The sequence below is a fragment of the Eretmochelys imbricata genome, chromosome 1 (assembly GCF_965152235.1).
Source record: "Eretmochelys imbricata isolate rEreImb1 chromosome 1, rEreImb1.hap1, whole genome shotgun sequence".
NCBI lineage: Eukaryota > Metazoa > Chordata > Testudines > Cheloniidae > Eretmochelys > Eretmochelys imbricata.
This window is the reverse complement of record NC_135572.1, coordinates 18,763,841-18,788,552: the sequence shown is the minus strand read 5'-3', so window position 1 is coordinate 18,788,552 and position 24,712 is coordinate 18,763,841. Positions and strand designations below refer to the sequence as shown.

At 41.5% G+C, this 24,712-nt stretch overlaps 1 protein-coding gene across 4 annotated transcripts in view; it reads left to right on the top strand.

Annotated features, from left to right (window-relative positions):
* TENM4 (teneurin transmembrane protein 4) overlaps positions 1-24,712 on the top strand; it is a 448,178-nt gene that overhangs the window by 119,746 nt on the left and 303,720 nt on the right. The window contains exons 5-6 of one of the 4 annotated variants that reach the window (XM_077842115.1): positions 20,952-20,986; positions 24,470-24,471. The exons of the other annotated variants lie outside the window; for them this stretch is intronic. Coding sequence (XP_077698241.1) covers positions 20,952-20,986; positions 24,470-24,471 — 37 coding nt within the window. The remainder of the gene's footprint in view (positions 1-20,951; positions 20,987-24,469; positions 24,472-24,712) is intronic. 4 annotated transcript variants of the gene reach the window in all.

Below are 24,712 nucleotides of genomic sequence, written 5' to 3'. Positions count from 1 at the left end.
GAAGCAGTGTTGTTTGCAACACACAGACCACTGATTCAGTGATTTAAAACACAGCCACTATTCACATACCTGTCACTAACTGGCTGACCCCAGCCAAGCACACATAAGCCACAAGACCCCCAAAATGGTGAGTAACTGCAGGGGCAGGGCAAATCAGTGTTCCAGGACCATACTGTACACTGGGCATGTAGCTCTTGGGGAGACCCAGCACTGTAGCGGGGCCTTATAATCATTACTGTCCCCACATTTTTCACAGGCTGTATTCATTATGGAAGACACCTTGCCGCTGAGGATGAGCTGGGAATCAAAGGAGGGTCTTTTCCGAGACTGGGGCTTCCGCCCTGGCCCTTATGAGGCTCACCTGTGTGCAGCAATGGCCTCCCCCCCCCCATCACCCCCAGTGATGGCAGAGTGGCGTGGGAAAGTTACCCTTAATGGGGCAAGAAACAAAACAGCTCTGCCAAAGAACCTGCGGCAGCGGATTGCCCAGTATCTCCATCAGAGTTTCATGGAGATCTCTGAGGCAGATTCCCGAGAAGTGAGGGAGTCAATCAACACGCTGTTCCACTGTTCAGACTAAGCATGCGGTGGTACTTGCATAATACAGACACAAGCCTGCTTTCTGCAACCCTTCTGCCCCCAACAACTCACTTCAGCGATTCCCAGAATCAAAGCCACTTACCAGGGGCCTCCTCTCCTGTTTGCACTTCTCCAAGTTCCGACAGCTGTGACTGGCTAGCCTCCTCCAGGGTAGAGAAGAGCTCCTGGCTGCATGCATCTCTGACCTTCGAGTTGTCCTCTGCCTCTGGGTCCCCCTCCCCCACCACGTCCTCATCCAAGATTTCCTGCTCCTGGCTCGGGCCACTCTCGACTGGCACACAAGCCACCAAAGTATCCACAGTGGCCTTTGCAATGGAGGTGGTGTTGCCACCGAGTATCACGTCCAGCTCTTTGTAGAACCAGCAGCTCGTGGGAGCAGCACTGGAGCGGCGGTTTGCCTCCCGTGCCTTGTGGTAGGTGTTCCGCAGCTCCTTCACTTTGACCCTGCACTGCAATGTGTCCCGGTCACGGCCCCTTTCTGTCATGCATCGTGAAATCTGTCCGTAGGTATCATAATTCCTGTGGCTAGAGCGCAGCTGGTACTGGACAGCCTCCTCTCCCCAAATGCTGATGCGGTCCAGCAACTCGGCATTGCTCTAAGCGGGGGATTGCCTGGTGCGTGGAGCAAGCCTGGCCACCTGGAAAGATGCGCTGAGACCACTGCACGCATCACTGAGCAAACAGGAAGGGGACTTTCAAAATTCCAAAGGAATTTAATGGGTGGGGCTCATGGTTGGTCACCTGAGGGCAGGGCAGTAGTGTTCCAACCGATGACCAGAGAGGCGAGAACAGGCATTGTGGGACACCTCCTGGAAGCCAATCACAGCATTGTAATCGACCAGGATGGCTACTCTGGCACCATGGCGCTGCAGCCCTGATACAGAAAACTGTACGCCACTCATCGGGGTGGGTTTTTTACAGCGCTGCAACTGCACCGTTTCTGTGCACTAGGTGGCTTGGCAGTGTGTACACCTCAGGAGTTACACCGCAGAAAGCTGCTTTACTGCGCAGGAACTTGCCAATGTAGACAAGGCCATAGAGTGTATTTATCTGCAGTGTTTATAACTGAGGTGCTAAAGATCAGAAAACTTGTTTCCATCTCTAATTTACCTCCCCAGTCCCTCTCCCCCACTCCCTCAAACATATCTCCTTAGCCCCTGCGACAGCTAGCCAGCCACAAGTGGTTACCCAGGTCCCTCACACGTGCGAGCTAAAGGGGTAATTCATTTCAGCCTCACTCATGGCTTCTTAGATCCTCATCTGGTGCTAAGTGGTGTTGCTTTATTGAAGTCAGTGGAGCTGTGCCAATTTATGCCAGCTGAGGAACCCTTCCTGAGGATCATATTAGTTAAAGACAGAAAAGTCTGTTATTATCATTATTATATTATTTATTTATTATTTGTTTCTTTTAGCACCCAAGATGTGTAAGGCACTTTCCAAACAGAAATACGGCAGATTCTCTGCTCCAAGGAGATCACAGCTTCAGATGCATCTGTGATTGTTATCATTATTTTTCATGATATGTTTAGATTTATGAAGGTGTGTTTGGTGCTGTACTAATGATATACAGACAGTCCCTGCGCCACAGAATGTCTAATCTTAGCACCTGATCCAAAGCCTACTGAAGACAACTGAAAGACTCTTATTGACTTCAGTCTGTTTTGAATCAGGCCTTGTGTCTCTGAACTTGCAGATACAGGTGTGCTTAAATTTAATAAGCATGTCCCGTTGAAGTCAAACATCCATCTTTTTAACCATGTGCTTAAATGTTCACAGAATTGTTGGCTTAAAAGATAGTTACAAAGAAAATAGTATTCAGTGGGGGAACCCAAAATAAAGGAATAATTGAAGGATTTAAAACATAATTGTACTTTGCGAGACTCTCAGAAGTAGTGAATGTTGAGGGATTTGAATGAGAGAACTTTTGAGGACTTCAATAATGTAAATAGTAATAATTTATGTTTTGCAATCTAATTATTCATAATAAATCCACATTATATTAAATCTTCTTTCATGTAAAAACTAGATTCCCCCTCCCCATACACACACACACACACACACACAAAGAAAGACCCACAAATGTAGAGTCCATTCTCTGTCCTCACAGTGAGTGCACAGGCAGCATGTCCTGATATTCCAGTGTTTCCCACTGCATTACATGTATTCAAAGTAAATGATAATTAGGCTTTGCTCCTATGTAGCATCTTACATCAAAGGATCATAGTGCCCTTTAGAAATGTATATTTAAATTAATCTCCCAGCTTCCCTGTGAAGTAGACATGATTCATGACCTTATAAGATGGGAAAGTGAGGAACAGGAAGCCCCAGCACTTTTTAGAGTATCATAAAGAGAGCTCATTTAAAAAAAAACAAAAACAAAAAACCCTACAAAAATGTTTGAATGATTTTCTTTACTGTTTTAATTTTTATTTATTGTGAAAAACATGTTTTCGATCAATTGTTAATTTATCATTTTCCATTTTTGAAATAAGAAATATATTTTAATAATTATTTTTCGTCAGCTTAGTCACATGATCAGTTTTGTTTCCAGACCTTTTATTTCAAAATTTAAATGCAATTTTTTTCGAAAATTTCAATAAACATTTATAAAATAAAATATTAGATAAAAAATTTAGTGAAAATTTTCGAAAAACAATTTTTGCCGCACAAAGTTGATGTAGAAAAAAGTATTTTTGCTCTATCCCATTCAAAATATTTTGACTAGAGTCACTAATTTTGAGTACTTCAGCTGTTGTATATCTAACCTGAGGCGCTTGGGACTCGATTACTAGTGTTACTGAACATCGCCATTGCTCAGTTACTTCACTGAAGGCGTCCCAGATTGGTGGGCACATCTGAAAATGTGGGCCTGAGAGATTTGCTAAAAGATACACAGTAAAGAAGTTGCACTAGAACCAAAGCCTCTTGATTCCCAGCCCTTTGTCTTTACCATAAGACCATTGTTCCTTCAATCAAGAGAAGAGCCGCAAACTGCCAGGAATGAGGAGGATCAGACCTGAGCTCTTTCCTTCTCCCGTCCCCCTACCAAAGGGGGTGGGGGGGGGATAGAGCCTGTCCTGCTGAGTTTTTCCTCCCGTTCCACGCCTGCTACCAATGGAGAATGATTAGGACAGGGCTAGCTTGTGAGCTGCAGAGCTTTTATAGGACATGGAGCCCTAAGTGGCTGCTTAAAATGAGATGACTTGTTTAAAACTGGCAGTTGTTTGGCTTCAGTATGAGCCAAAAATAAGAGGCAGTTCACTAAAGTCATATGCTCTAGGGCCTGATCCAGTCCCACTGAAGTCAGTGGGAGGCTTTTGGTTGATTTCATGAGGCTTTGGATCAGGCCCCTGTTGGAGCAAGGGTCAAATCCTTACCCCACTGAAGTCAGTGTGTTGTCAACAAGAAGAGGGTTTGGTCCAGAGTGAACAACCTGAATGGTGAATGCACAGAAGGTTGTTTTCCTGCTGATACTAAACATCACTAATAGAATAAGAACAAAGTTATGACTGTCACATTCAGTGTAGGGGAGCAGTAAAATGAGATCTATCCAGACTAGTAAAGAAACACAGTGAAACAGTTAAAGTAGATTTATAGCATTGTAGCTGTGATAAAACCATATCTCTGTGTAAGTAAATTTACAGAGGAGTGTTTTGGGGTTTTTTTTGTTTAACACAAGCCAGATTGAAACGTGTACACGACAGAGTCCCACTCAGAGGAAACACAACTGGAACAAATTATATGCATTCAGATTTGTTAAACTGAATTGGCAGCAGAGATATTCCTAGTAACCTGAGCATTACAGCAGCATTGGTGTAGTTAAAGTTATGTCAGCATTTTCATTAAAAATCCCTGCTTTCACGGGTTTATATCTGCAGTAAAAATTCATTGTGGGCTGAAACTTGACAAGCTGTATAGGGTCTCATCTCAGGAGAAAAAAAGATTTTTACAAAATTGAAAAAAAACCAACCCCTATTTAATGGCTTAAAACATCAGAGCACAAACAAAAATAGCAGTGTTTTGGCTTTGATGCATGTCTGTGTTCAAAAACTGCTTCATTTCTTTGAACGTGTAACAATTAAATGCTCAATAAAATCTCACTCCAAAGACGGAATTAATCGCTATGGTATTAAAGAAAATGAAATATTAATGTATGGGGCCAATTTGTTACTTACTCACCACAGGATCACCAGTGTTTTGACCTACATCAGGTCATGCTCAGAGAAAGAGATATCTGGGAGACTCCTGACTAACATGAAACACGGCTCAAAGTAGAATAGATCTCATTGAAAGGTCCTTCTCTGAACAACTGAAGAAGGGTAATAAAGAAAAGGCAGTGTTCTCTAGTGGTTGGAGCAAAGCATTGGGAGTCACAAGTCATCAGAGATCCATATCTGGCTGTGCCACAAGATTTACTGTGTGACCTTGGGAAAGTCACTTCCCTTAAACAGTCTGTACCTCGGTTTCTTCATCTGTACAATGAGAACATAGAAAGTCAGTTGCAGGACTGGGAACATAATCATAGAATCATAGAATATCAGGGTTGGAAGGGACCTCAGGAGGTCATCTAGTCCAACCCCCTGCTCAAAGCAGGACCAATCCCCAATTAAATCATCCCAGCCAGGGCTTTGTCAAGCCTGACCTTAAAAACTTCTAAGGAAGGAGATTCTACCACCTCCCTAAGTAACGCATTCCAGGGTTTCACCACCCTCCTAGTGAAAAAGTTTTTCCTAATATCCAACCTAAACCTCCCCCACTGCAACTTGAGACCATTACTCCTTGTCCTGTCCTCTTCTACCACTGAGAATAGTCTAGAACCATCATCTCTGGAACCACCTCTCAGGTAGTTGAAAGCAGCTATCAAATCCCCCCTCATTCTTCTCTTCTGCAGACTAAACAATCCCAGTTCCCTCATCCTCTCCTCATAAGTCATGTGTTCCAGACCCCTAATAATTTTTGTTGCCCTTCGCTGGACTCTCTCCAATTTATCCACATCCTTCTTGTAGTGTGGGGCCCAAAACTGGACACAGTACTCCAGATGAGGCCTCACCAATGTCGAATAGAGGGGAACGATCACGTCCCTCGATCTGCTCGCTATGCCCCTACTTATACATCCCAAAATGCCATTGGCCTTCTTGGCAACAAGGGCATACTGCTGACTCATATCCAGCTTCTCGTCCACTGTTACCCCTAGGTCCTTTTCCTCAGAACTGCTGCCTAGCTATTCGGTCCCTAGTCTGTAGTGGTGCATTGGATTCTTCCGTCCTAAGTGCAGGACCCTGCACTTATCCTTATTGAACCTCATCAGATTTCTTTTGGCCCAATCCTCCAATTTGTCTAGGTCCCTCTGTACCCTATCCCTGCCCTCCAGCATATCTACCACTCCTCCTAGTTTAGTATCATCCGCAAATTTGCTGAGAGTGCAATGCACACCGTCCTCCAGATCATTTATGAATATATTGAACAAAACTGGCCCCAGAACCGACCCCTGGGGCACTCCACTTCACACCGGCTGCCAACTAGACATGGAGCCATTGATCACTACCCGTTGAGCCCGACAATCTAGCCAGCTTTCTACCCACCTTATAGTGCCTTCATCCAGCCCATACTTCTTTAACTTGCTGACAAGAATACTGTGGGAGACCGTGTCAAAAACTTTGCTAAAGTCAAGAAACAATACATCCACTGCTTTCCCTTCATCCACAGAACCAGTAATCTCATCATAGAAGGCGATTAGATTAGTCAGGCATGACCTTCCCTTGGTGAATCCATGCTGACTGTTCCTGATCACTTTCCTCTCATGTAAGTGCTTCAGGATTGATTCTTTGAGGACCTGCTCCATGATTTTTCCAGGGACTGAGGTGAGGCTGACTGGCCTGTAGTTCCCAGGATCCTCCTTCTTCCCTTTTTTAAAGATTGGCACTACATTAGCCTTTTTCCAGTCATCTGGGACTTCCCCCGTTCGCCACGAGTTTTCAAAGATAATGAAAGATAATCCATGCGCTTGATTCTCTTCTCACTCTTTTTATGGCGGTGTAACTCAGTTAGCATCATTGAAGCTCCCTCTGATTTACATCAGTCAGAATGAGAGGAGAATCAGACCCCCATGTCTCTTTACTCCCAGTCACAGGGCCCTTAAGAGTCTAGATTATTGTTTTTGTAAATGTTTCCAAATTCTTGGGTGAAAGGTACCTATACAAGTACCAAATATTACTGTATTATTTAACATATCTGAGCCTAGACCTGAAAGGGTTAAGGGCCTCCTGGGAGGTGCTATGTGTTCTCAACTCCCATTGGGTTGAGTGTTCTCTGCACCTGGCAGAGTCATCAGAAAGCTCTTTGAGACCTTCAAATAAAAGCCACTATAGAATGGCAAAGTATTGTAAAATAGTGTGAAGAGTTTGGTGACTATACACTCACAGCTGCCTCATGTTTTTATTGTGAAATTGATCTCCAGTTGGAAAGGAATTCAAAGTTTTTGATACCTTCCTCCATTAGTTGTTTTCAAGGCAGAAGCCTCCATTTTAAAATGACTCTGAGGCCTTTGAACTTTATTTATAAACTGAAATTTGCTAGCTATTGTAGGCCACTGATTGACTTGTAAGAGGAAAGAAGCCAGGAATAGCTTTCCCTCCAAACTATCTGTTCCGTAGAACTAAACATCCAATAACTTCCCAGCCTCAGGGGATGTATCTTCCCCTCCTTTCTATTATTTTCTGTGGTTTGCACTGTCATTTGCCATATGTATTATGACACACTATTAATCTCAACCTACAGCTTGAAGTCCTTCATGTGGCTCTCTCCAGTTAAGAAATCCCCAAATAAATCAGGGATGTCTTTACATATCAAGGATGAAAGCTTCTTCTGAGCTTTGTTTTGTCATTCCAGTGTCCCATAGACCTGGGATCTATTCCTGCCTCAGCCACTGATTCCTCATTCAGCCTTAAGGAAATCACTTAACTTCTCATTGCTTCAATGTCCCCATCTTTAAAATGGATGTATTGTAATAACAACCACTTACTTCACAGGAAATGTGAGATTTATTACATTACTGTTGTAAAGCATCGTGGAATTATCAGATGATAGGTGCTATATATAATCCTGTGTCCCTAATATGCATGTTACTTATTACTGTCAGTGGGTGTTTTGCTGTGATATTAGGCTCTGTATCATTATATGTATTATTACAAATCATTCAGTCAGCCAAACAACTAGGCTTTAGATCCTCCCACACAAGTGGAGAATTGCGTTCTGTGGCAGGGTTCAAAAAGATAAGGTGGCAACACATGCACATGAGGATGAGGAAGAATTTGGAAATATGCAAGTGGCAGCAGCACAGAATGGGTGACGTAGGGCACCACTATTCATAGAGATTGTGAATTCCTGCACATGGAAGTGAAGAAAACTAGAAAGATAAATTAACACAAAACAATGAACACACCCATAGCTTCTTTTCAAATGCACGTTGCTTCCAGATGTAAATCTGCCTCTGCAACACACACAGCAACATCTTAATATGTTGGACGTCTTGAATGAATAGATGGCACTGATTGTTTTACTCCTTTTTTACACTTTACAGTTTTATTCTGTACCAAGATTTTTGGACTTGCAAAAAGGTATTATTGCAATAATGCACTTTTCATACTTGAAATTTCTTTATTTGTATGATATTAAGTTATTACTTTAAACAAAACAAAAAAATAGAAAAAACAACAACACATGTCTCATTAGCATGACAGCTATGATGGTGGATAGGATATCTAATAAATAAAGTACTCCAAGACCTTGGAGTGCTTCATAGGTAAAGCTAACAATTACAAAATCAGTGATTTTGATACATTAGATGGTAATGAAAGAAGCACAGCACAGAAGTGGTGTGATCAGATGATTTAGTTATAGCTGCAAATCTGGTTGAGGTGTTGTGGCAGCATGAGGGAACACCGAGCATTGTATAAGAAATTCAGCATTAAGCCTCTTGCATTAATCTAGTCTAGTTGTGATTCATGCCTATGTGAGGGTTGTGACAGTGATGTGGGCTACAGAGTTGCTTATCTTGGCAAATCTAGATCATGTAATTTTCGGACCTTAACTCCTCCCTTAGCACCAGAGAGTCTCTTATCACCCTACCAATGCAAGATTGCTTCTCACATAGTAGATTTTGCAAGAGTTTTGTGAAGTCTAGTTTTAAACAATAGGACTTCTACCACTTCCCTTGGAGGCCTGTGTCACAGCCTAATATAACTCAGATATTTTCCATGACAGTTGATCTGATTTTTTAAGATTTATCTCGTTACTCCTACTTGTACCATCCAAGCTATTTCTCACCTAAAAGTTTGAAGGATGCAAATTCTTGTATGAAATTACCAAGCCCCCACTCCACGAGGTAGTTGCTTATCCAAATTATACATATTTCCTTCATTTGTTCTTTCCTCATAAAGTACTGCCTGATCATTTTTATTGCTCTTTGAATTACATTGTTTTTCTATGCATTTCTACTATTGCAGGTCAGTGCAGGATGATACTGTTCCATATGTGATGTTAGTTCTTGGAGAAAGAAGGATCAAAAAAGGATGAAGGGTCAGGGTCAACATGGAATTCCATTGTTTTGTTCATTTTATACTATTTTTTAAAGAAAAAATTATTAGGATCAATACAAAGAGGTAGCAAGTAAGAGAACTCATAGCCGACATTAGGATCAGCATACTGTATACTAAATTAGAGGCATCCTTGCAGTATTGACTAGTCATGCTTCCGCTGCACAAATGAAACTTGAAACAAGTGGTGGGCTCAAAGTGTAATCACTTCCAGCCAAAATTTGCTCCAAGGTACCAGACCACCCCTCCCTCTCTCATGTCAGTCAGGTCAAAATATCAGCAGTCCTTAGCACTTATGTAGTTCTTTACAAAGTTGGGTAAGATCTGTTATATCACCAACAGATCTCTCCAGAAACTTGTTCCACATAGTGCTTTTTAATAAAAGTAATATTTCTATTACTCCTTTCCTTCTAGGATCTCTAAGTAATTAGCAAACATTGATTAAACCTCTTGACACCTCTGTGAATCAGATCAGTATTATCCCCACTTTACAAAGGGGGAAACTGAGGCACAGAGCATGTAGATGACTAGGCCTTAGGTCACACAGGCATTCTGTGACAGAATCAAGAATCAAATTTATCTGCCCATAAATCCAGTCCCCTATTTCCAACCACTAGGCCATTCCCTCTCCCAGAACAGTCAGAGACACATAGATGTTGCTTCAATAAAACCGATTTAAGTATCAACAAAGAAGGGTCACAGTGCATTTGATGGAATCAGCCCAGATCGTGCTTTTAACTGACCATTTCCCCAGCCTGATTCCACCAGTTGAAAATGGCTCAACGGGAGCAGGGGTTTCTTTCAGAGCTTAGTTCAATTGCATGAATTGTCTCTGTAATAACGAGGAATCCATGTGGCACCTTAGAGACTAACAAATGTATTGGGCCTAAGCTTTCATGGGCTAGAACCCACTTCATCAGATGCATGGAGTGAAAAAAAACAGTAAGCAGAATATATATCATAGCACATGAAAAATGGGAGTTGCCTTACCAAGTTGGGGGTCAGTGCTAACGAGCCAATTCATTTAAGGTGGAAGTGGCCTATTCTGAACAGTTGACAAGAAGGGGTGAATACCAAGGGAGGGAAGATTACTTTTGTAGTGCTAACGATGCCAATGTAATCAAGGTGGCCCATTTCCAACAGTTGACAAGAAGGGGTGAGTATCAGCAGAGGGAAAATGGCTTTTTGTAGTGACCCATCCACTCCCAGTCTTCATTCAGGCCTAATTTGATGGTGTCCAGTTTGCAAATTAATTCCAGTTCTGCAGTTTCTCGTTGGAGTCTGTTTTCGAAGTTTTTTTGTTGAAGAATTCCTACTTTTAAGTCTGTTATTGAGTGTCCAGGGAGATTGAAGTGTTCCCCTACTGGTTTTTGAATGTTATAATTCTTGATGTGTGATTTGTGTCCATTTATTCTTTTGCGTAGAGACTGTCTGGTTTGGCCAATGTTCATGGCAGAGGAAAACCTAGTCCTTTTTGTCTTTACATGAAGTAAATTACATTGGCCAGTACCTATATAGGCCCAAATCCTGCAGTTCTTTCTCAGACAGTATTCCCATTGACTTCATAGTCTCTTAGGACCATCCATAACCGCACTGACTTCAATGGGATTTTCACTGGAATAAGGACTGAGTAAGAATTTAGGATTGTGCCAAAGGCTGTAAGCTGTATCTGGAACAGTTTTTCCATTTCTTCCCTATAAACTCTTAAGTGTGTATGCCAGTGTGAGTCCATGCCAAAACTTCCCCCGAGTCTATAGTGAGGTAAAATACAAACAATTCTCCTATGACACTCTAAATTGGGGAGTGGTTAATGTCACACAGAAAACTGACTCGAGCCCTTTAGGTTATTAAATGCTACATGGTCCTCTAATCGTTGCCCAAATCCAACGCATCTCTACTTCGCCCCCTCTGTTGGAAATCAATTTCTATATTCACTACACTACACATGTACACTATACAATACAATACACTGCACTATACAATAGAAACTCCTCGAATTTTTCTTACCTCTTAACTTAAGCCTATGTCCCCAAACACATGTGTATCCAATAACCTAGAATAGATCAGAGTTCTCTTCTAGCTATTTTACTTTCTGTCTCCATCTTTGTTTAGCATAGTGTTGATCTACAGGTTTCAGAGATGGCCTTCAGACACTCACTAAAATTCTTCTGTTGTTCTCTTTAGGCTATTGGAAGGTAGGTAACTATGGAAATCTCTTTCAAGCATGTGAAATTTTTCCCTCTACTTTGTTTTAATATTAGTAGCTAGGCTATAGATGGTCCTAAGGATCAAGAATGTTTGTATGCTAGTTTGGTAAATTATCATCTTCCAGAGGAAGATGTACTGTACCAAGCATTATGGTAAGAATTTACTCAGAAGTTTTTCAGTACAATATCTGTAGGGAGTTTATTTCTGATAGATTGGGGAACCAAAAGGAAAAGAAAGGATCCTTAAAGATTGGCATAAGTGACTTGCATGTCAGAAAGATAATCCCTGAACACACCTGTGCAGCAGGAACACAACACATGGATTAGTGATGTACTTAATCTGTCATTATGGCATTCCCTCACTGAACTGCCCAAGGGGTTCGGCTACCCCAGCTCAAGTTCCACTTCCACATTGTCAGCGTCCACATGAGTTCCAATGGATTTTGATACTGAACAATGCATGTTTGTTCATTCATTTGGACTATGATTTCTAAGGTGGAATTTTAATGGAGCGAAAAATGAGGGGAGGAAAGGAAAGAGAAAATAATAACCTGAACACTGAAACTCAGTGCTTAATACAATTTCCCATGCTTTACATTCACATCTGCTTCTCTTTTCAGAAGAAACTCAACCCCCACATTTATAAAGTGGATTTCTGCCTCTGGTATTATTCTTCCAGAGAATAGAGCCTAGAGGGTGTCTTACCGTTCATTCCTGGGGTTTTAATCTATCCAGCTAGCATCCACACTTATTGAACCACAGTTTGTCTTATGTTGTGAGATTTCCTGTGCTTTGCAGCCTGAACCTTGTTCAAGTCTAAATCCTTATGCTGGCCAACTGCACATCTCCAGAGCTATGAGTTTTTTAATTTCAGGAAAATGCCTCTCCATTGAAAATGTTCCCAATAGAAGGTAGGAAAGGAAAGGAAAAGAAAGGAAAAGAAAAGGAAGAAATCTGTGATTTCTGCTACCATTGTCCATTTGTAGAACATAGCCCACAAGTGTGGAATGCAGCTTTTTGCAGAAGCCAAGCTTCTGGCCAATAAACCTCTTTTTACAAAAAAAAATAAAAAAGGAGGGAAGAGAAGTTATAATAGTAGGAGAGATCTAAGAACATAGAAACATATTTTGTTTCAAATACATTTGAGTTTCAAATTGACCTAGTGCACTTCCTGTGGCATTAAAGTGCCATAAATTGAAAAAGCAAGTTGGAAACAGCCTGGACAAAGCTGTAGTTACTGCCAAAGTGGTTTATTCGTCTTTCTGGATGGAAGCCAAAGGAGTTGACCGCTCTGTGGGCTGGAAACCATGCCAGCCAGCCAAAGAATAACATTGCTTTGACTAAGACGGCAACTGTTTGTGTGTTCTTCCCGCCAGAGGGGAAGAAAGATGGCTGTTAATACTGGTGATGGAAGAGGTTAAGAAGTGAAGGAAAGAAAATAAAATTGTTCAGGGAGGAGAGTAAAGGTTAGAGGTAAATTTCCCCCCCTCCATTACACTTCTCCAATGCCCGTTGTCTTCAATGGGATTGTACATGAGAGGAAACCTTGTCCTTAGTAGTTTAATGTATTCTTTTCTTTCCTGCAAAATATGGCAGGTTTTTTCCCCTCGAGCAGGTTAAAAAAAGAGCAATTGCCATTATCATGATTTCTGCACAGGACCAAGCTCGATGGGGATGCTAGGATGTCACCATGGCAATCGCATTCAAGAGAACATTATTCTTTTTGTGCAGATCTACAAACTCCAGTGTCTCATGGAAAAAATAATAATAAGGGAGTCCTTTCTTAAGTAAAACAGCAATTGGACACCTAAGATTTAGGTCCTGATCCAGTTGAATTCTGTGGGAGTTCTGGGTGCAGAAGGAATGCAGGATCAGGCAATTTGGAAACTGTTGCTAGATCGTTGGATATCTGGGCTGGCTTTCCTTCTGATGCTTTTGTGGTCTGTCAGATTGTGAGTTTGGGAAGAATGATTTCTCTTAACCTCTTCGTTCTCTCTCTCTTGTTCTGTAGCGTGTAACATCCACGCAAACTCCTAATATGTTATAGCAGGTGTCCATTGTGGCCCTGTGTCTAGATCGGGCTTTGGTGTAAGTTCATGCCTGATGTCACCTTTTTACACGTGTCCTTTGATTTGCTCTGTTTTGTTATTTATTCTGAAAGCTTTAATACCATTTGAACTCTTAATAGGTGCCGTTTCAGAGGCTGTCTATATGTGAAAGGCTTAAGTTCTTTGAGTTGCACTGATAGCATGAAGGGATCTTAGTTGGACCAAAGATCTGGCTGTAGTTATTAGCTATCTATCCATTTATCCTGCATTCATCCTCCTTGCCCTCTTATTGGTTGCACTGCCCCTGTGGCTGACTAGGTGGGTTTTTTAGCAAGTTATTTGTTTCTGATCAGTTGTAATTAAACTGAATAACCCTAATGAAAGATACTATTAGTGATAGTTATTAATAGCAATTTCTTCTCTATACATCCAGTGAAATCCTAGCTCGTGATATTTGGCATTTTTCTTAATGCCCCAACTCCTGGAGTCATGTGATTATATGAGAATTTTTGACTGTCGTTTAAAAAAGAAAGTAAGTTTCTAGTCCTCTTGACTATGGGGAAAAGCTTGAAAACAGAACTCAGGTGTTCCCTAAAGACTGAAAATGCAGAAGGCAAATCAAAAGAACCCCAAGTATATTACTTAAAAAAAAAACTCGTGATTTTTAAGTCAATCTCATGATTTGGGGGGTGCCTCTTGTTTCTGAACACTTGGGGTGGGCAACGCTGAATTATTTGTGGGTGAGGGGCCTTTTAATTATTGTTAGCATTTGTACACCTCTTTGGGCATGGCAAGCATTGTTTGTTATTCCTATTACTCTCACAAGGCCACAGAGGGTGCTGCACTTCCAGACAGTGCATTTGCCGCCCTGGAGGCACTGGGAGAGTTAGGGAGCAAGGAGCAGGAAGAGGCTGACCCATGTCACCCCTCCCGCCCTCTTGCCAGTTGTCCAGGAGGGTCTTCATGTTGCCCACTCCATTTCCAGGCTATCTTCCAGATGCAGTCTTGACCCATTCATTCTCTCCCCAGCTGTGAGCCAGCCAGTGGTTTAGAGGTGGAGTGGTTTAATGGCCATAACGTATACCTCCTCTTTCTCCTGGGAAACATGAATTCACCCCATACAAGACTCTTGGGCCACATAGTGCACCATTAAGGATTAAATGGTGTATAGTTTCTCTGCACTGTAGTGAATTCCATCCAATATGGGGAGAGCCTTGCATTTGTGCAGTGTAGCTGGGCTCCGCTCCACATAAGTTGCAGGACCAGGATTTGACCTTCTGTATTTGCACAAAGTACAGTTTGATCATAGCCACCTGTTAGAGAAAGAGATCTCACCTCAAGCCAGATGTGTGCTGCTTTGGAATTGCTGTGTTGGGCATTTAGAGGGGAAATGGAATGACAGGCTAGCATTAGCATTGCTAATATCTTGAACAAATGTTTTTTTCTGATTAATTAAAATAAATTGGCATAACAAGAAACAGTGTGCGTTCTTAAAAGTGCAAAGTTGTTTTCTAATGCAGCTTCCCATTCGAGCAAGTCCCTTAATTATCTCTGTTTGTGCTCTAAAGCAAATTTGTTTTTTCATAGAAATCAGCGTTGCCTAATTCCCATTGCTGCTTAAAAATCAGCAGCACATAGGAGGAGTTGTGGCTAACTATGGAGTCTGCTGCCTCCTATGCACACATACTGCATCTCTCAGTATCCCCTTTGAATGGCCATAGGCATGTTAACATCCAAGGAAGAACACCTATGTTTGTATACAGTGCCAACTTCTCAGTTTCCATTATTTTATTATTTAAACGTAGCCAACTTTAGAGGTTCTCTCTGTAGCAAGCACACTGAGAAATGCGCAGCAATGGTACATAAGAATGGCCATACTGGGTCAGGCTAAAGGTCCATCCAGCTCAGTATCCTGTCCGCCAGCAGTGGCCAATGCCAGGTGCCCCAGAGGGAGTGAACCTAACAGGTAATGATCAAGTGATGTCTCTCCTGCAATCCATCTCCACCCTCTGACAAACAGAGGCTAGGGACACCATTCCTTACCCATCCTGGCTAATAGCCATTAGTGGACTTAACCTACATGAATTTATCCCATTCGCTTTTAAACCCTGTTATAGTCCTAGCCTTCACAACCTCCTCAGGCAAGGAGTTCCACAGATTGACTGTGCGCTGTGCGAAGATCTTCCTTTTATTTGTTTTAAACCTGATTCCCATTAATTTCATTTGGTGGCCGCTAATTCGTATATTATGGGAACAAGTTAATAATGTTTCCTCATTCACTTTCTCCACACCACTCATGGTTTTATATACCTCTACCATATCCCCCCTTAGTCTCCTCTCTTCCAAGCTGAAAAGTTCTAACCTCTTTAAACTCTCCTCATATGGGACCCGTTCCAAACCCCTAATCATTTTAGTTGCCCTTCTCTGAACCTTTTCTAATGCCAGGATATCTTTTTTGAGATGAGGAGACCACATCTGTACGCAGTATTCAAGATGTGGGCGTACCATGGATTTATATAACGGCAATAAGATATTCTCCGTCTTATTCTCTATTCCTTTTTTAATGATTCCTAACATCCTGTTCTCTTTTTTGACTGCCGCTGCGCACCTCGTGGACATCTTTAGAGAACTATCCACAATGACTCCAATATCTCTTTCCTGATTAGTTGTAGCTAAATTAGCCCCCATCATACTGTATGTATAGTTGGGGTTATTTTTTCCAATGTGCATTACTTTATATTTATCCTCATTAAATTTTATTTGCCATTTTGTTGCCTGATCACTTAGTTTTGTGAGAACTTTTTGAAGTTCTTCACAGTCTGCTTTGGTCTTAACTATCTTGAGCAGTTTAGTATCGTGTGCAAACTTTGTCACCTCACTGTTTACCCCTTTCTCGAGATCATTTATGAATAAGTTGAATAGGATTGGTCCTAGGACTGACCCTTTGGGAACACCACTAGTTACCCCTCTCCATTCTGAAAATGTACCATTTATTCCTACCCTTTGTTCCCTGTCTTTTAACCAGTTCTCAATCCATGAAAGGATCTTCACTCTTATCCCATGACAACTTAATTTATGTAAGAGCCTTTGGTGAGGGACCTTGTCAAAGGCTTTCTGGAAATCTAAGTACACTATGTCCACTGGATCCCCCTTGTCCCCATGTTTGCTGACCCCTTCAAAGAACTCTAATAGATTAGTAAGACATGATCTCCCTTTACAGAAACCATGTTGACTTTTGCCCAACAATTTATGTTCCTCTATGTGTCTGACAATTTTATTCTTTACTATTGTTTCAACTAATTTGCCCAGTACTGATGTAGCAGAAGAGCCACCTATTTCCCCTGCATAAAAATAATGAAAAGACGTGACCAAATTACAAGCCAGGAAATAGATCCATCACTGACAATGAATTAGAAAAGTAATTTTGGTGGCAACTGTCTATCTCAAAAGATGATGATGTAAGCACCAAAGCAGTACAATTACTGTGTGTCATTCTGCAGCATCATGAACTGCTAAACAGTCAAGTGCTCGAGTGACACTCCATGCCACAAATGGTGTATGAGTAAGGCGCAGAGCCAGAGGATGAAGTTGGTGCACTACTAGTGCTTGAAGCGCGCTGTGCTTTCCTCTTCCCTCCCTTCACTTTCCTCTCTCTCAACCACCTCTCTTCAGTGTCTTTGACTTCCTGGAGCAGCGTAGCCCTCCAGTGTGGCCTGTTGCTAGCTACATCTTCCCAGTTTGTGGTGCCGATGTTGAAAGTTTTCAAGTCCCTGTTGTAAACATCCGTGAACCTGAGCCTAGGTCAGCCCAGTGGCCTTTGAGCATCTGCAAGTTCTCCATACAGGAGATTATTTGGAACATGTCCATCATCCACCCAGTGCAGATGCCTGAGCCAAAGAAGATTTCTGTGTTTGAGAGTAGTGAATAGACCTGGCAATTTTGCTTCCTCAAGCACTTGGGTGTCAGGAACATTGGTTTCCCGCTTGATATTGAGAATATGGTGAAGACTGCAGAGGTGGAAGGTATCTTGCCTTCTCTCATGCCTGCGGTGGGTGATCTAGGTCTCTTAAAATGCTTAAAATGCATGTCTAGTAAACCTGTATCTTGGTGTTTAAAGTTAGTTTCCTATTATCCCACGTGTACTTTGTCAGTTGGCTGAATGTGATAGCTGCCGTTCCTATCTGAGAATTAAGGCTGTCATCTAGAGATAAATTATCCTATACACTTGATCCTAGAGAACAGAGCTTGTGCACCACTTCTAGCATGGTGTTAGCTATTGAAAATTCTGGTCCAGTCAGCATACTTTGTGTGAGCGTATTGTTATAAACATTGTTATTGGCAGTTTCCTTAGCACAAGAGAATAATACATTAATAGGAATGTATAATTCATATCATTACCTGATTTAGATCTTAATGAATATCAACACATTAATTGCTAGCTGCTTTTTAAACTGTAGCACATTCAGCAAGTTGCAGGCTACATTCCCACATACTAGGCAAGTGCTGGTTATGTGATTTCACAGTTTCACCCAATTGTCTGAGCAAGATAGTCCCCATGCTACCTTCTGTTGGGATGCCCTCAGATCTCTTAAGCTAAGTGTTGGGTTGGACCAATACTTTGATGGGAAAACTTCAGATAATACTTACATTGTGGCCTGAATTGCTGTAGATAGGTTAGTAGGTGACACTTTGCTAGGAGCCTGCACTGAATCAGTGCCCCAGCAATGTCCGATGTTCTCTTTGGAAGGATGAGACATAAAAACGAAGTCAGGACTGATTGTGGTCATTATGTCTTCACAGCAATTAACCACTCATGGCTTTCCCATGGCAGCTCGACTTGGGCTTGTGGAGCTTGGACTGTGGGACTGTAAAAGTGCAGTGCAGATGTTTGGGCTCAGGCTGGAGCCTGTGATCTGGGACTCTGCCCCCTTGTGGGGACCCAGAGCTCGAGCTCAAGCCCTAGCCCAAACATGTACAACAGTTTTACAGCCATGCACTCCAAGCCCCGCGAGCCTGAGTCAGCTGATCTGGGCAAGCCTTAGGTGTTTGCTGGGTAGACCTATCCTTAAAGATCTTATGTCACTTTTTGTAGTAGCTGGGGTAATGGCTCTGGTGTCCTGGGTATATTCTAATTTGAGTAATTCCTCCCTAAATCTGTCCCGGAGTTGGTTGTAACATTATTTTTCAATTTCTGTCCATAACTGTTTTTCAGTAGTTCTGTGCAGTCTTAAACAGCTGCTGTGTTTCATTGCAGAGGTGGTTGCATGTCAGTGGTGGGTGAACTGATCCCTGGGTTTCTCTTTTTTTGTAGTGGTGTTGTGAGGCACAGTTAGTTAATGTAATAAAGCAATTTTAGATCCTCAGTGCCACCAAAATGCAAAGTATTTTTATTAACAATCTAAAAGAATCTGACTGTTGGGTTCCCCTTACTCCTTTCTAGACAGCCTCGATGAACCTACTCACTTATCCCACGGGCTACTTTTAATCTCTTTACAAATTTTCAGCGGAAGCTAATGCTGGGCTTTTTGCTGAGAGAGCAATCCCATGATATAAAAGTTTTAGTCAAACAAAGTAAAATCATTCTCATGCTCATGATTATGCATCCCAGCTGTCCCTGCTTTGCAAGATCATTGATTTGATTTTTTTTAAATGTTTATTTTTTGTATTTGTTTCTACCCTCACACACTGGAAATTCTTTTCGTAGCATTCAGCTAAGCTTTTACTTCCAGTAATGTAAAATAAAATAAAACAAACCCTGTATAGTGGGCTCTTTGTTCTCAATTTTTTGACAAGTGACAAAAACTGAGATCAGATCAGTAATTCAGCCTGCAGTGGGTCGTATGGGGCATGAGTTAGTGAATCTCATATTCCCCGTAGTAGGCAACCACTTCTGTTTGTGATGACTGTGTAGGAAGTATTTGTGCTTCCATGTACAACACCCCAAACAATTCCACTTACAGCTAAAGAGGGAACTATAAACAGACGAAGGTTGTGTGGAAAATAGCACTGAGATTTAGATTTAAATCCTTATTATGTGGAAATGTTTGATTTATTTTTAGCCATGCGGCTCTTGGTATGAAATAGGAGCTTTTATGAATTTATTGTAGGGAAATGGAAAGGTCTTGGTAGAACAGTTCCTTTTGCAGTCAGTAGGACACATGACTACATCGAAGGGCAGGATTTAGTAATCAAGCTTTTAATCACACAGGGTTTGATCCTGCTTTCCATCAAAGGTAAAACTTAGGGTTGTCTTCAACCAGGAACCTCCTCCAGTAGGTCATATGGCCTGTCCCACAGTGCCAATGCAGGGTATGGTATATTTCAAGTTGTTTGTCCAGTCCCATTTTACAGGACTTGAGAGAGAGATTCCATTGCTTCTCTGAGAAGACTTTCACAGTCTAGTAGAGCTCATTACTAGGAAGCCTTCTCCTGACATTCTGCCGTCAGCTGAAGTACTGCCTCCCAAACATATTTGAAGTGTGTGTGTGTGTGTGTGTGTTTGTGTGTGTGTGCGACACACGTGTGTATGTATAATAGTAAAACATCTAATCTATATCAGCAATCTCTTATTTGCATTGAGATGACATTCTTTCTTGTTAATTTTGAAATGCTCTGCCATCTGCCTCTGGGGAGCTTGCATAACTACACAAGCAAACAATGCAGCTCTCCTGGATTTCATTCAGTAACCCTGCTCAAGTGGAGTCAGCCTTAGCTGTTGCATGGAAAGCATGAAGAATTTTCAACAATCATTCCTCACTCCTTTTTTCCTCACTTCCATTTCTGTCTCTTTTTAACCAGGAACCTTCTAGACCAAAATGGAGCTAACGTAAAGTTTTATGGCTTTGTGTGAGAGCAGGAGCTTCCAGTGCACAGCCAAGGCTTGCTTTACCTGGCATGCTGTACGTCGTGATGTGCTTCTTTAATGAGTCCCAGGGTATCCTAGAGAAGGTTGGGGCTTCACTTGTCCATTTCCAGCAAACCTCATGCTGTAATTTCAGACTGCACCTTATCCTAGGGGACAATTTGTTGACCTACAGATTTGCTGCTGTAGGCCACATGCTTTGGTGTTAGATAACCCCGAAAAAAAGAACCAGGGACCCACCCTGCCTCGTCCTGGCAGCTTTTCTAAAGAGAGAATTGATGAGATACATTTATTTTTTAACCCTTTCTTTCACTTACCTCTCTCCAAACTATTCTGTGGCAGTAAATTTGCTCTGTAGCTGAAAACAGTAGACAGTGCCTGCTGATGTGTAAATGGCTGATGGGGAGCTGAACCATTGTGCTTGAAAAGTCACTTTCAGTGCTCTGAACTTTATTCCACATTTATACTCTGAGTAAACCTTAATATTCAGAGGAAAATCCTGGTATCTCCTGCTGTGTACAGCCACCTGAAATTAATTATGCACTGGGGGTTCTAATTAATAGCTTTAAGGTCATTCGACCTGGAAAAGAACTGAAATGCCTTAACACTGTGAGCCAAATCCCAGGAATACACTCACAAGCCAGCATCCCATGGCTCACACAGTGGGGTACATCAGTGCAAGGGAAATGCTGTGATTATGGCGCGCTGCATGGTGCTGGCTCAGTGCACAAGAAGGTACATATAAGGCTTCTTCAGCAGCAACCATATTCATCACTGTTATTGGTTGCACTTGCTGTGATTTCACTGTATTTCAACAGAAACATGCCCTTGTGGTCATGATCAGATGTCATCAGGTGTGTCTGGTAGCACAGTGTTGTGCATCATGGCAGGATGCTTTCTGGATATGTGAAGAACTGTGGCTCTTTAAACTCAGGATTTTTCCCTGTAGCTGGGGTGTTCTTCCACCATTAGCTGCAAATTCAACTAGGACAATCATTGTACAACGCACTGTAATTTCAGTCATCACTAGCAAATTTGATTAACCGGCATATGTCCATATAGGCTTACACAGGGCCTCATCTTGCAAGGTGCTGAGCACCTTGTGTGATTGTTCTTGCCCTTGATTCCCATTGTCTTTAAATGGGAGTAGAGGGTACTCAGGAAGCACAAAATGCCCGATTTTAAAAGGTATTTAGGTGACCATAGATGCAGATAGGCACCTAGTGAGATTGTCAAAAGTGTCTGAGTAGGTTAGTTGCCTAACTACCATAATTGTCAATAAGATTTAGGCTCTTAAGTACCTATGTCGCTTTTTAAAATGGGTATTAGGCTCTTAAGTTAGTGAAGCATTGCAGCACTGAGCAGAATCACACAGACGTACTTTTAAAAATCAGGGCCCAAGTGCCAAGTCACTTTTGACAACGGAATTTAGAAGCCCAAATCACTTGGATAAAATTTTCAAAAGCAACTAAGGCACCTATCTGCATCTTTAGGCCCCTAAATACCTTTGCCAGCGTGGCCGTAAACCTCTTGCAGGATTAGGCCCCTGTGAGGCTAATTTGTTATCAATGTGGCGATAGTTAACTTCACCACACTGACTTTTCTCATACGCAAAATGCAGGTTTTCAGCTGCTACTTGAAAACAGGAATAGTTTAGTGCAGTTAAAAGGATTGATGAAACACTTCCCTAAAAGTGCACCTCATGTTCTGGCCACAGAAGAGTTGTGTAATGTAGAGTGAGCAGTTTGAGGCAGTTCCAAAACACTGACCTTACCCTACTGAGAGAGAAGGTTAGCACACAGGAGAGGATTGCTCACAGCTATCACAGTGATGAAGTGAAATTTAAAATTACATTAGATGTTTGCTTAAGGAACAACAGATGAGGAGGCCCTGTGGATTCTTAAATCCTCATTGCAGCACTGTAAAATGAAACCATGACCATTTGTTATCCTTCCACTGGCTTGTATGAAACCAAGGCAGAAAGGGAGAACCTTTTAATGATGCCTTCCTTGTTCTTAAGTGTGTGTTTGTGTGCCTTTTTAAAATGCATGTTTTAAACCATACCACCCTGTGAAAGTTCCTTTCCTTCTAAACCACTCTTCACTTAAAAAGTCTGAAGCATTTCTAATGTTTGTGTAAATTAGATTTTAAAAAGTATTTTTTCCCTTCTCGGAGATTTTACAAGAATATCACTGAGTAGTTTCATGCTAATATGATGAGGGCTTACATTAATCCACAATAGCTAGAGAATTTGTAAATACATTTTAAAACAAACAGGACCTTGGATCTTGCTGAAATACTTTTCACTGTTGTGCTGAGCAAATGCTCCTTCCTTTTGTACTTTGAAGGAATATCACTGTTGACATAGCTTATGTTGTAAAATATAAATTAAGACTCTAAAGGATTTAAGCGGTTTAAGTACAAGTTTTCAGTTCCCCCAATGAGTGCAGTGTAGTCTTTCCCATCCAATAAGCTAATTTTAATTAGACTTGGAATGGAGCTTTCTCAGTTAAATAGAGTCCTGTGGAGGGCTTTTGTTTTCACTCAGTTGAGACTAAAAATGGCACATTTTGCTTTAAAGTGATGTATAGCCAGACACCATTTTCTGGGTTGTGAACTTTTGACACTGATGAGAATAATTCCTTCCAAACAAAAATCTATTGCTGTTCAAATTCTTTGCATGACTGTATTCATGCAAATGTTCCTTATAGTCCAACATGAAGTAGTGTATTATAAACCATTATAACACAGTCATCCTTTTCTCTGCAATTCAGATCATTAGCATAGGTCCAACAGCATAGAGGACCAATTTCCATAATAAAGGAAATCCTCTCCCATTTAATCACTTACCACCAAATGAACCATTTAATGCCACATTCAAACCTATTGTTTGAGGATTTCCCAAGGCTCCCCTTGATCCACTTACACTCCCTTATCTGCCATTTGTCTCTGGTTAACCTGCTTGCTTTTAAGGGGGAAAAAATCAAATCAATTGCAAGAGGCATGCAGCTGTTTAATTAAACTTTTTCCCCGCACAAAAGTTGCTTCAGATTTCTTTGGGCTTCTCCTTAGCAGTGTCTAATCACTATAATTTAACAGATTCTGTAATTACCTGCCTCACACCGATATAGCTTGATTGCTGTTTCTTTGTTTCATCCATTTCAACTTCAAGTGACAGCTGAATTTACTCTAGATGAATGGCTTGTGCAGTCAGAGAAGTACAGGGGTGGTCTAGATTTATATGCAGCCTTTAAGGCTTCCAAAACAAGAGCAAAACATAGTTCTAAGTTCACAGAGAAATGGATGTGTGAGACTTCTTTATTTATATCCTGAGAACCAGTTTCTGTAACTCTAACTTTTAAGCAGTGCTTATGTGGTGGCTCCCTTTGAACTCAGTGTAATACTATTCAGTGTAAGTAAAGCTTGTAAAATCTGGCCCTGGGCCAGCATATTCCATTGTAAAAAGAAATATGGTAAAGGAGAGGCAGCAAATGCTAGGAAATTCGAAATTTGAGCTGAAACTGTCCTCAGCTCCCCCATTTCTGTGCCCAGATAGCACAACTCATGTTCAGTGGTCCATACCTGCCACCAGCATATTTACATAGAACCCTCCGTTGATTTCAGTGGGAATTCTCATGCCTGGATCAATAGTACCATATGGCCCATTAATTGGAGCTGGGTGCACAGAAGACTTGCAGGATCCTGTTTAGAGAGAGGTTTCTTTCTATAATCTCTAAATGAACAAGACGTACTTTTTATGAACACACAAGAGAGAGGAGATCTATTTTTTCCGGTGTATATTATTTACTTGGAAAACAGCAATGGTATAGCAAAGAAGCATAGGTGTTGGAAAAGATCATTTAAAGGAGGACTTGTGGCACCTTAGAGACTAACAAATTTATTTGAGCAGAAGCTTTTGTGAGCTAAAGCTCACTTCATCGGATGCATTCAGTGGAAAATACAGTGGGGAGATTTATATACACAGAGAACATGAAACAATGGGTGTTACCATACACACTGTAAGGAGAGTGATCAGGTAAGGTGAGCTATTACCAGCAGGAGAGCCGGGGTGGGGGAGGGGAACCTTCACTACAAAAGATATTTTTCCCCCCATTCTCCTGCTGGTAATAGCTCACATTACCTGTTTCAGAGTAACAGCCGTGTTAGTCTGTATTCGCAAAAAGAAAAGGAGTACTTGTGGCACCTTAGAGACTAACCAATTTATTTGAGCATGAGCTTTCGTGAGCTACAGCATCCGATGAAGTGAGCTGTAGCTCACGAAAGCTCATGCTCAAATAAATTGGTTAGTCTCTAAGGTGCCACAAGTACTCCTTTTCTTTTCACATTACCTGATCACTCTCGTTACAGTGTGTATGGTAATACCCATTGTTTCATGTTCTC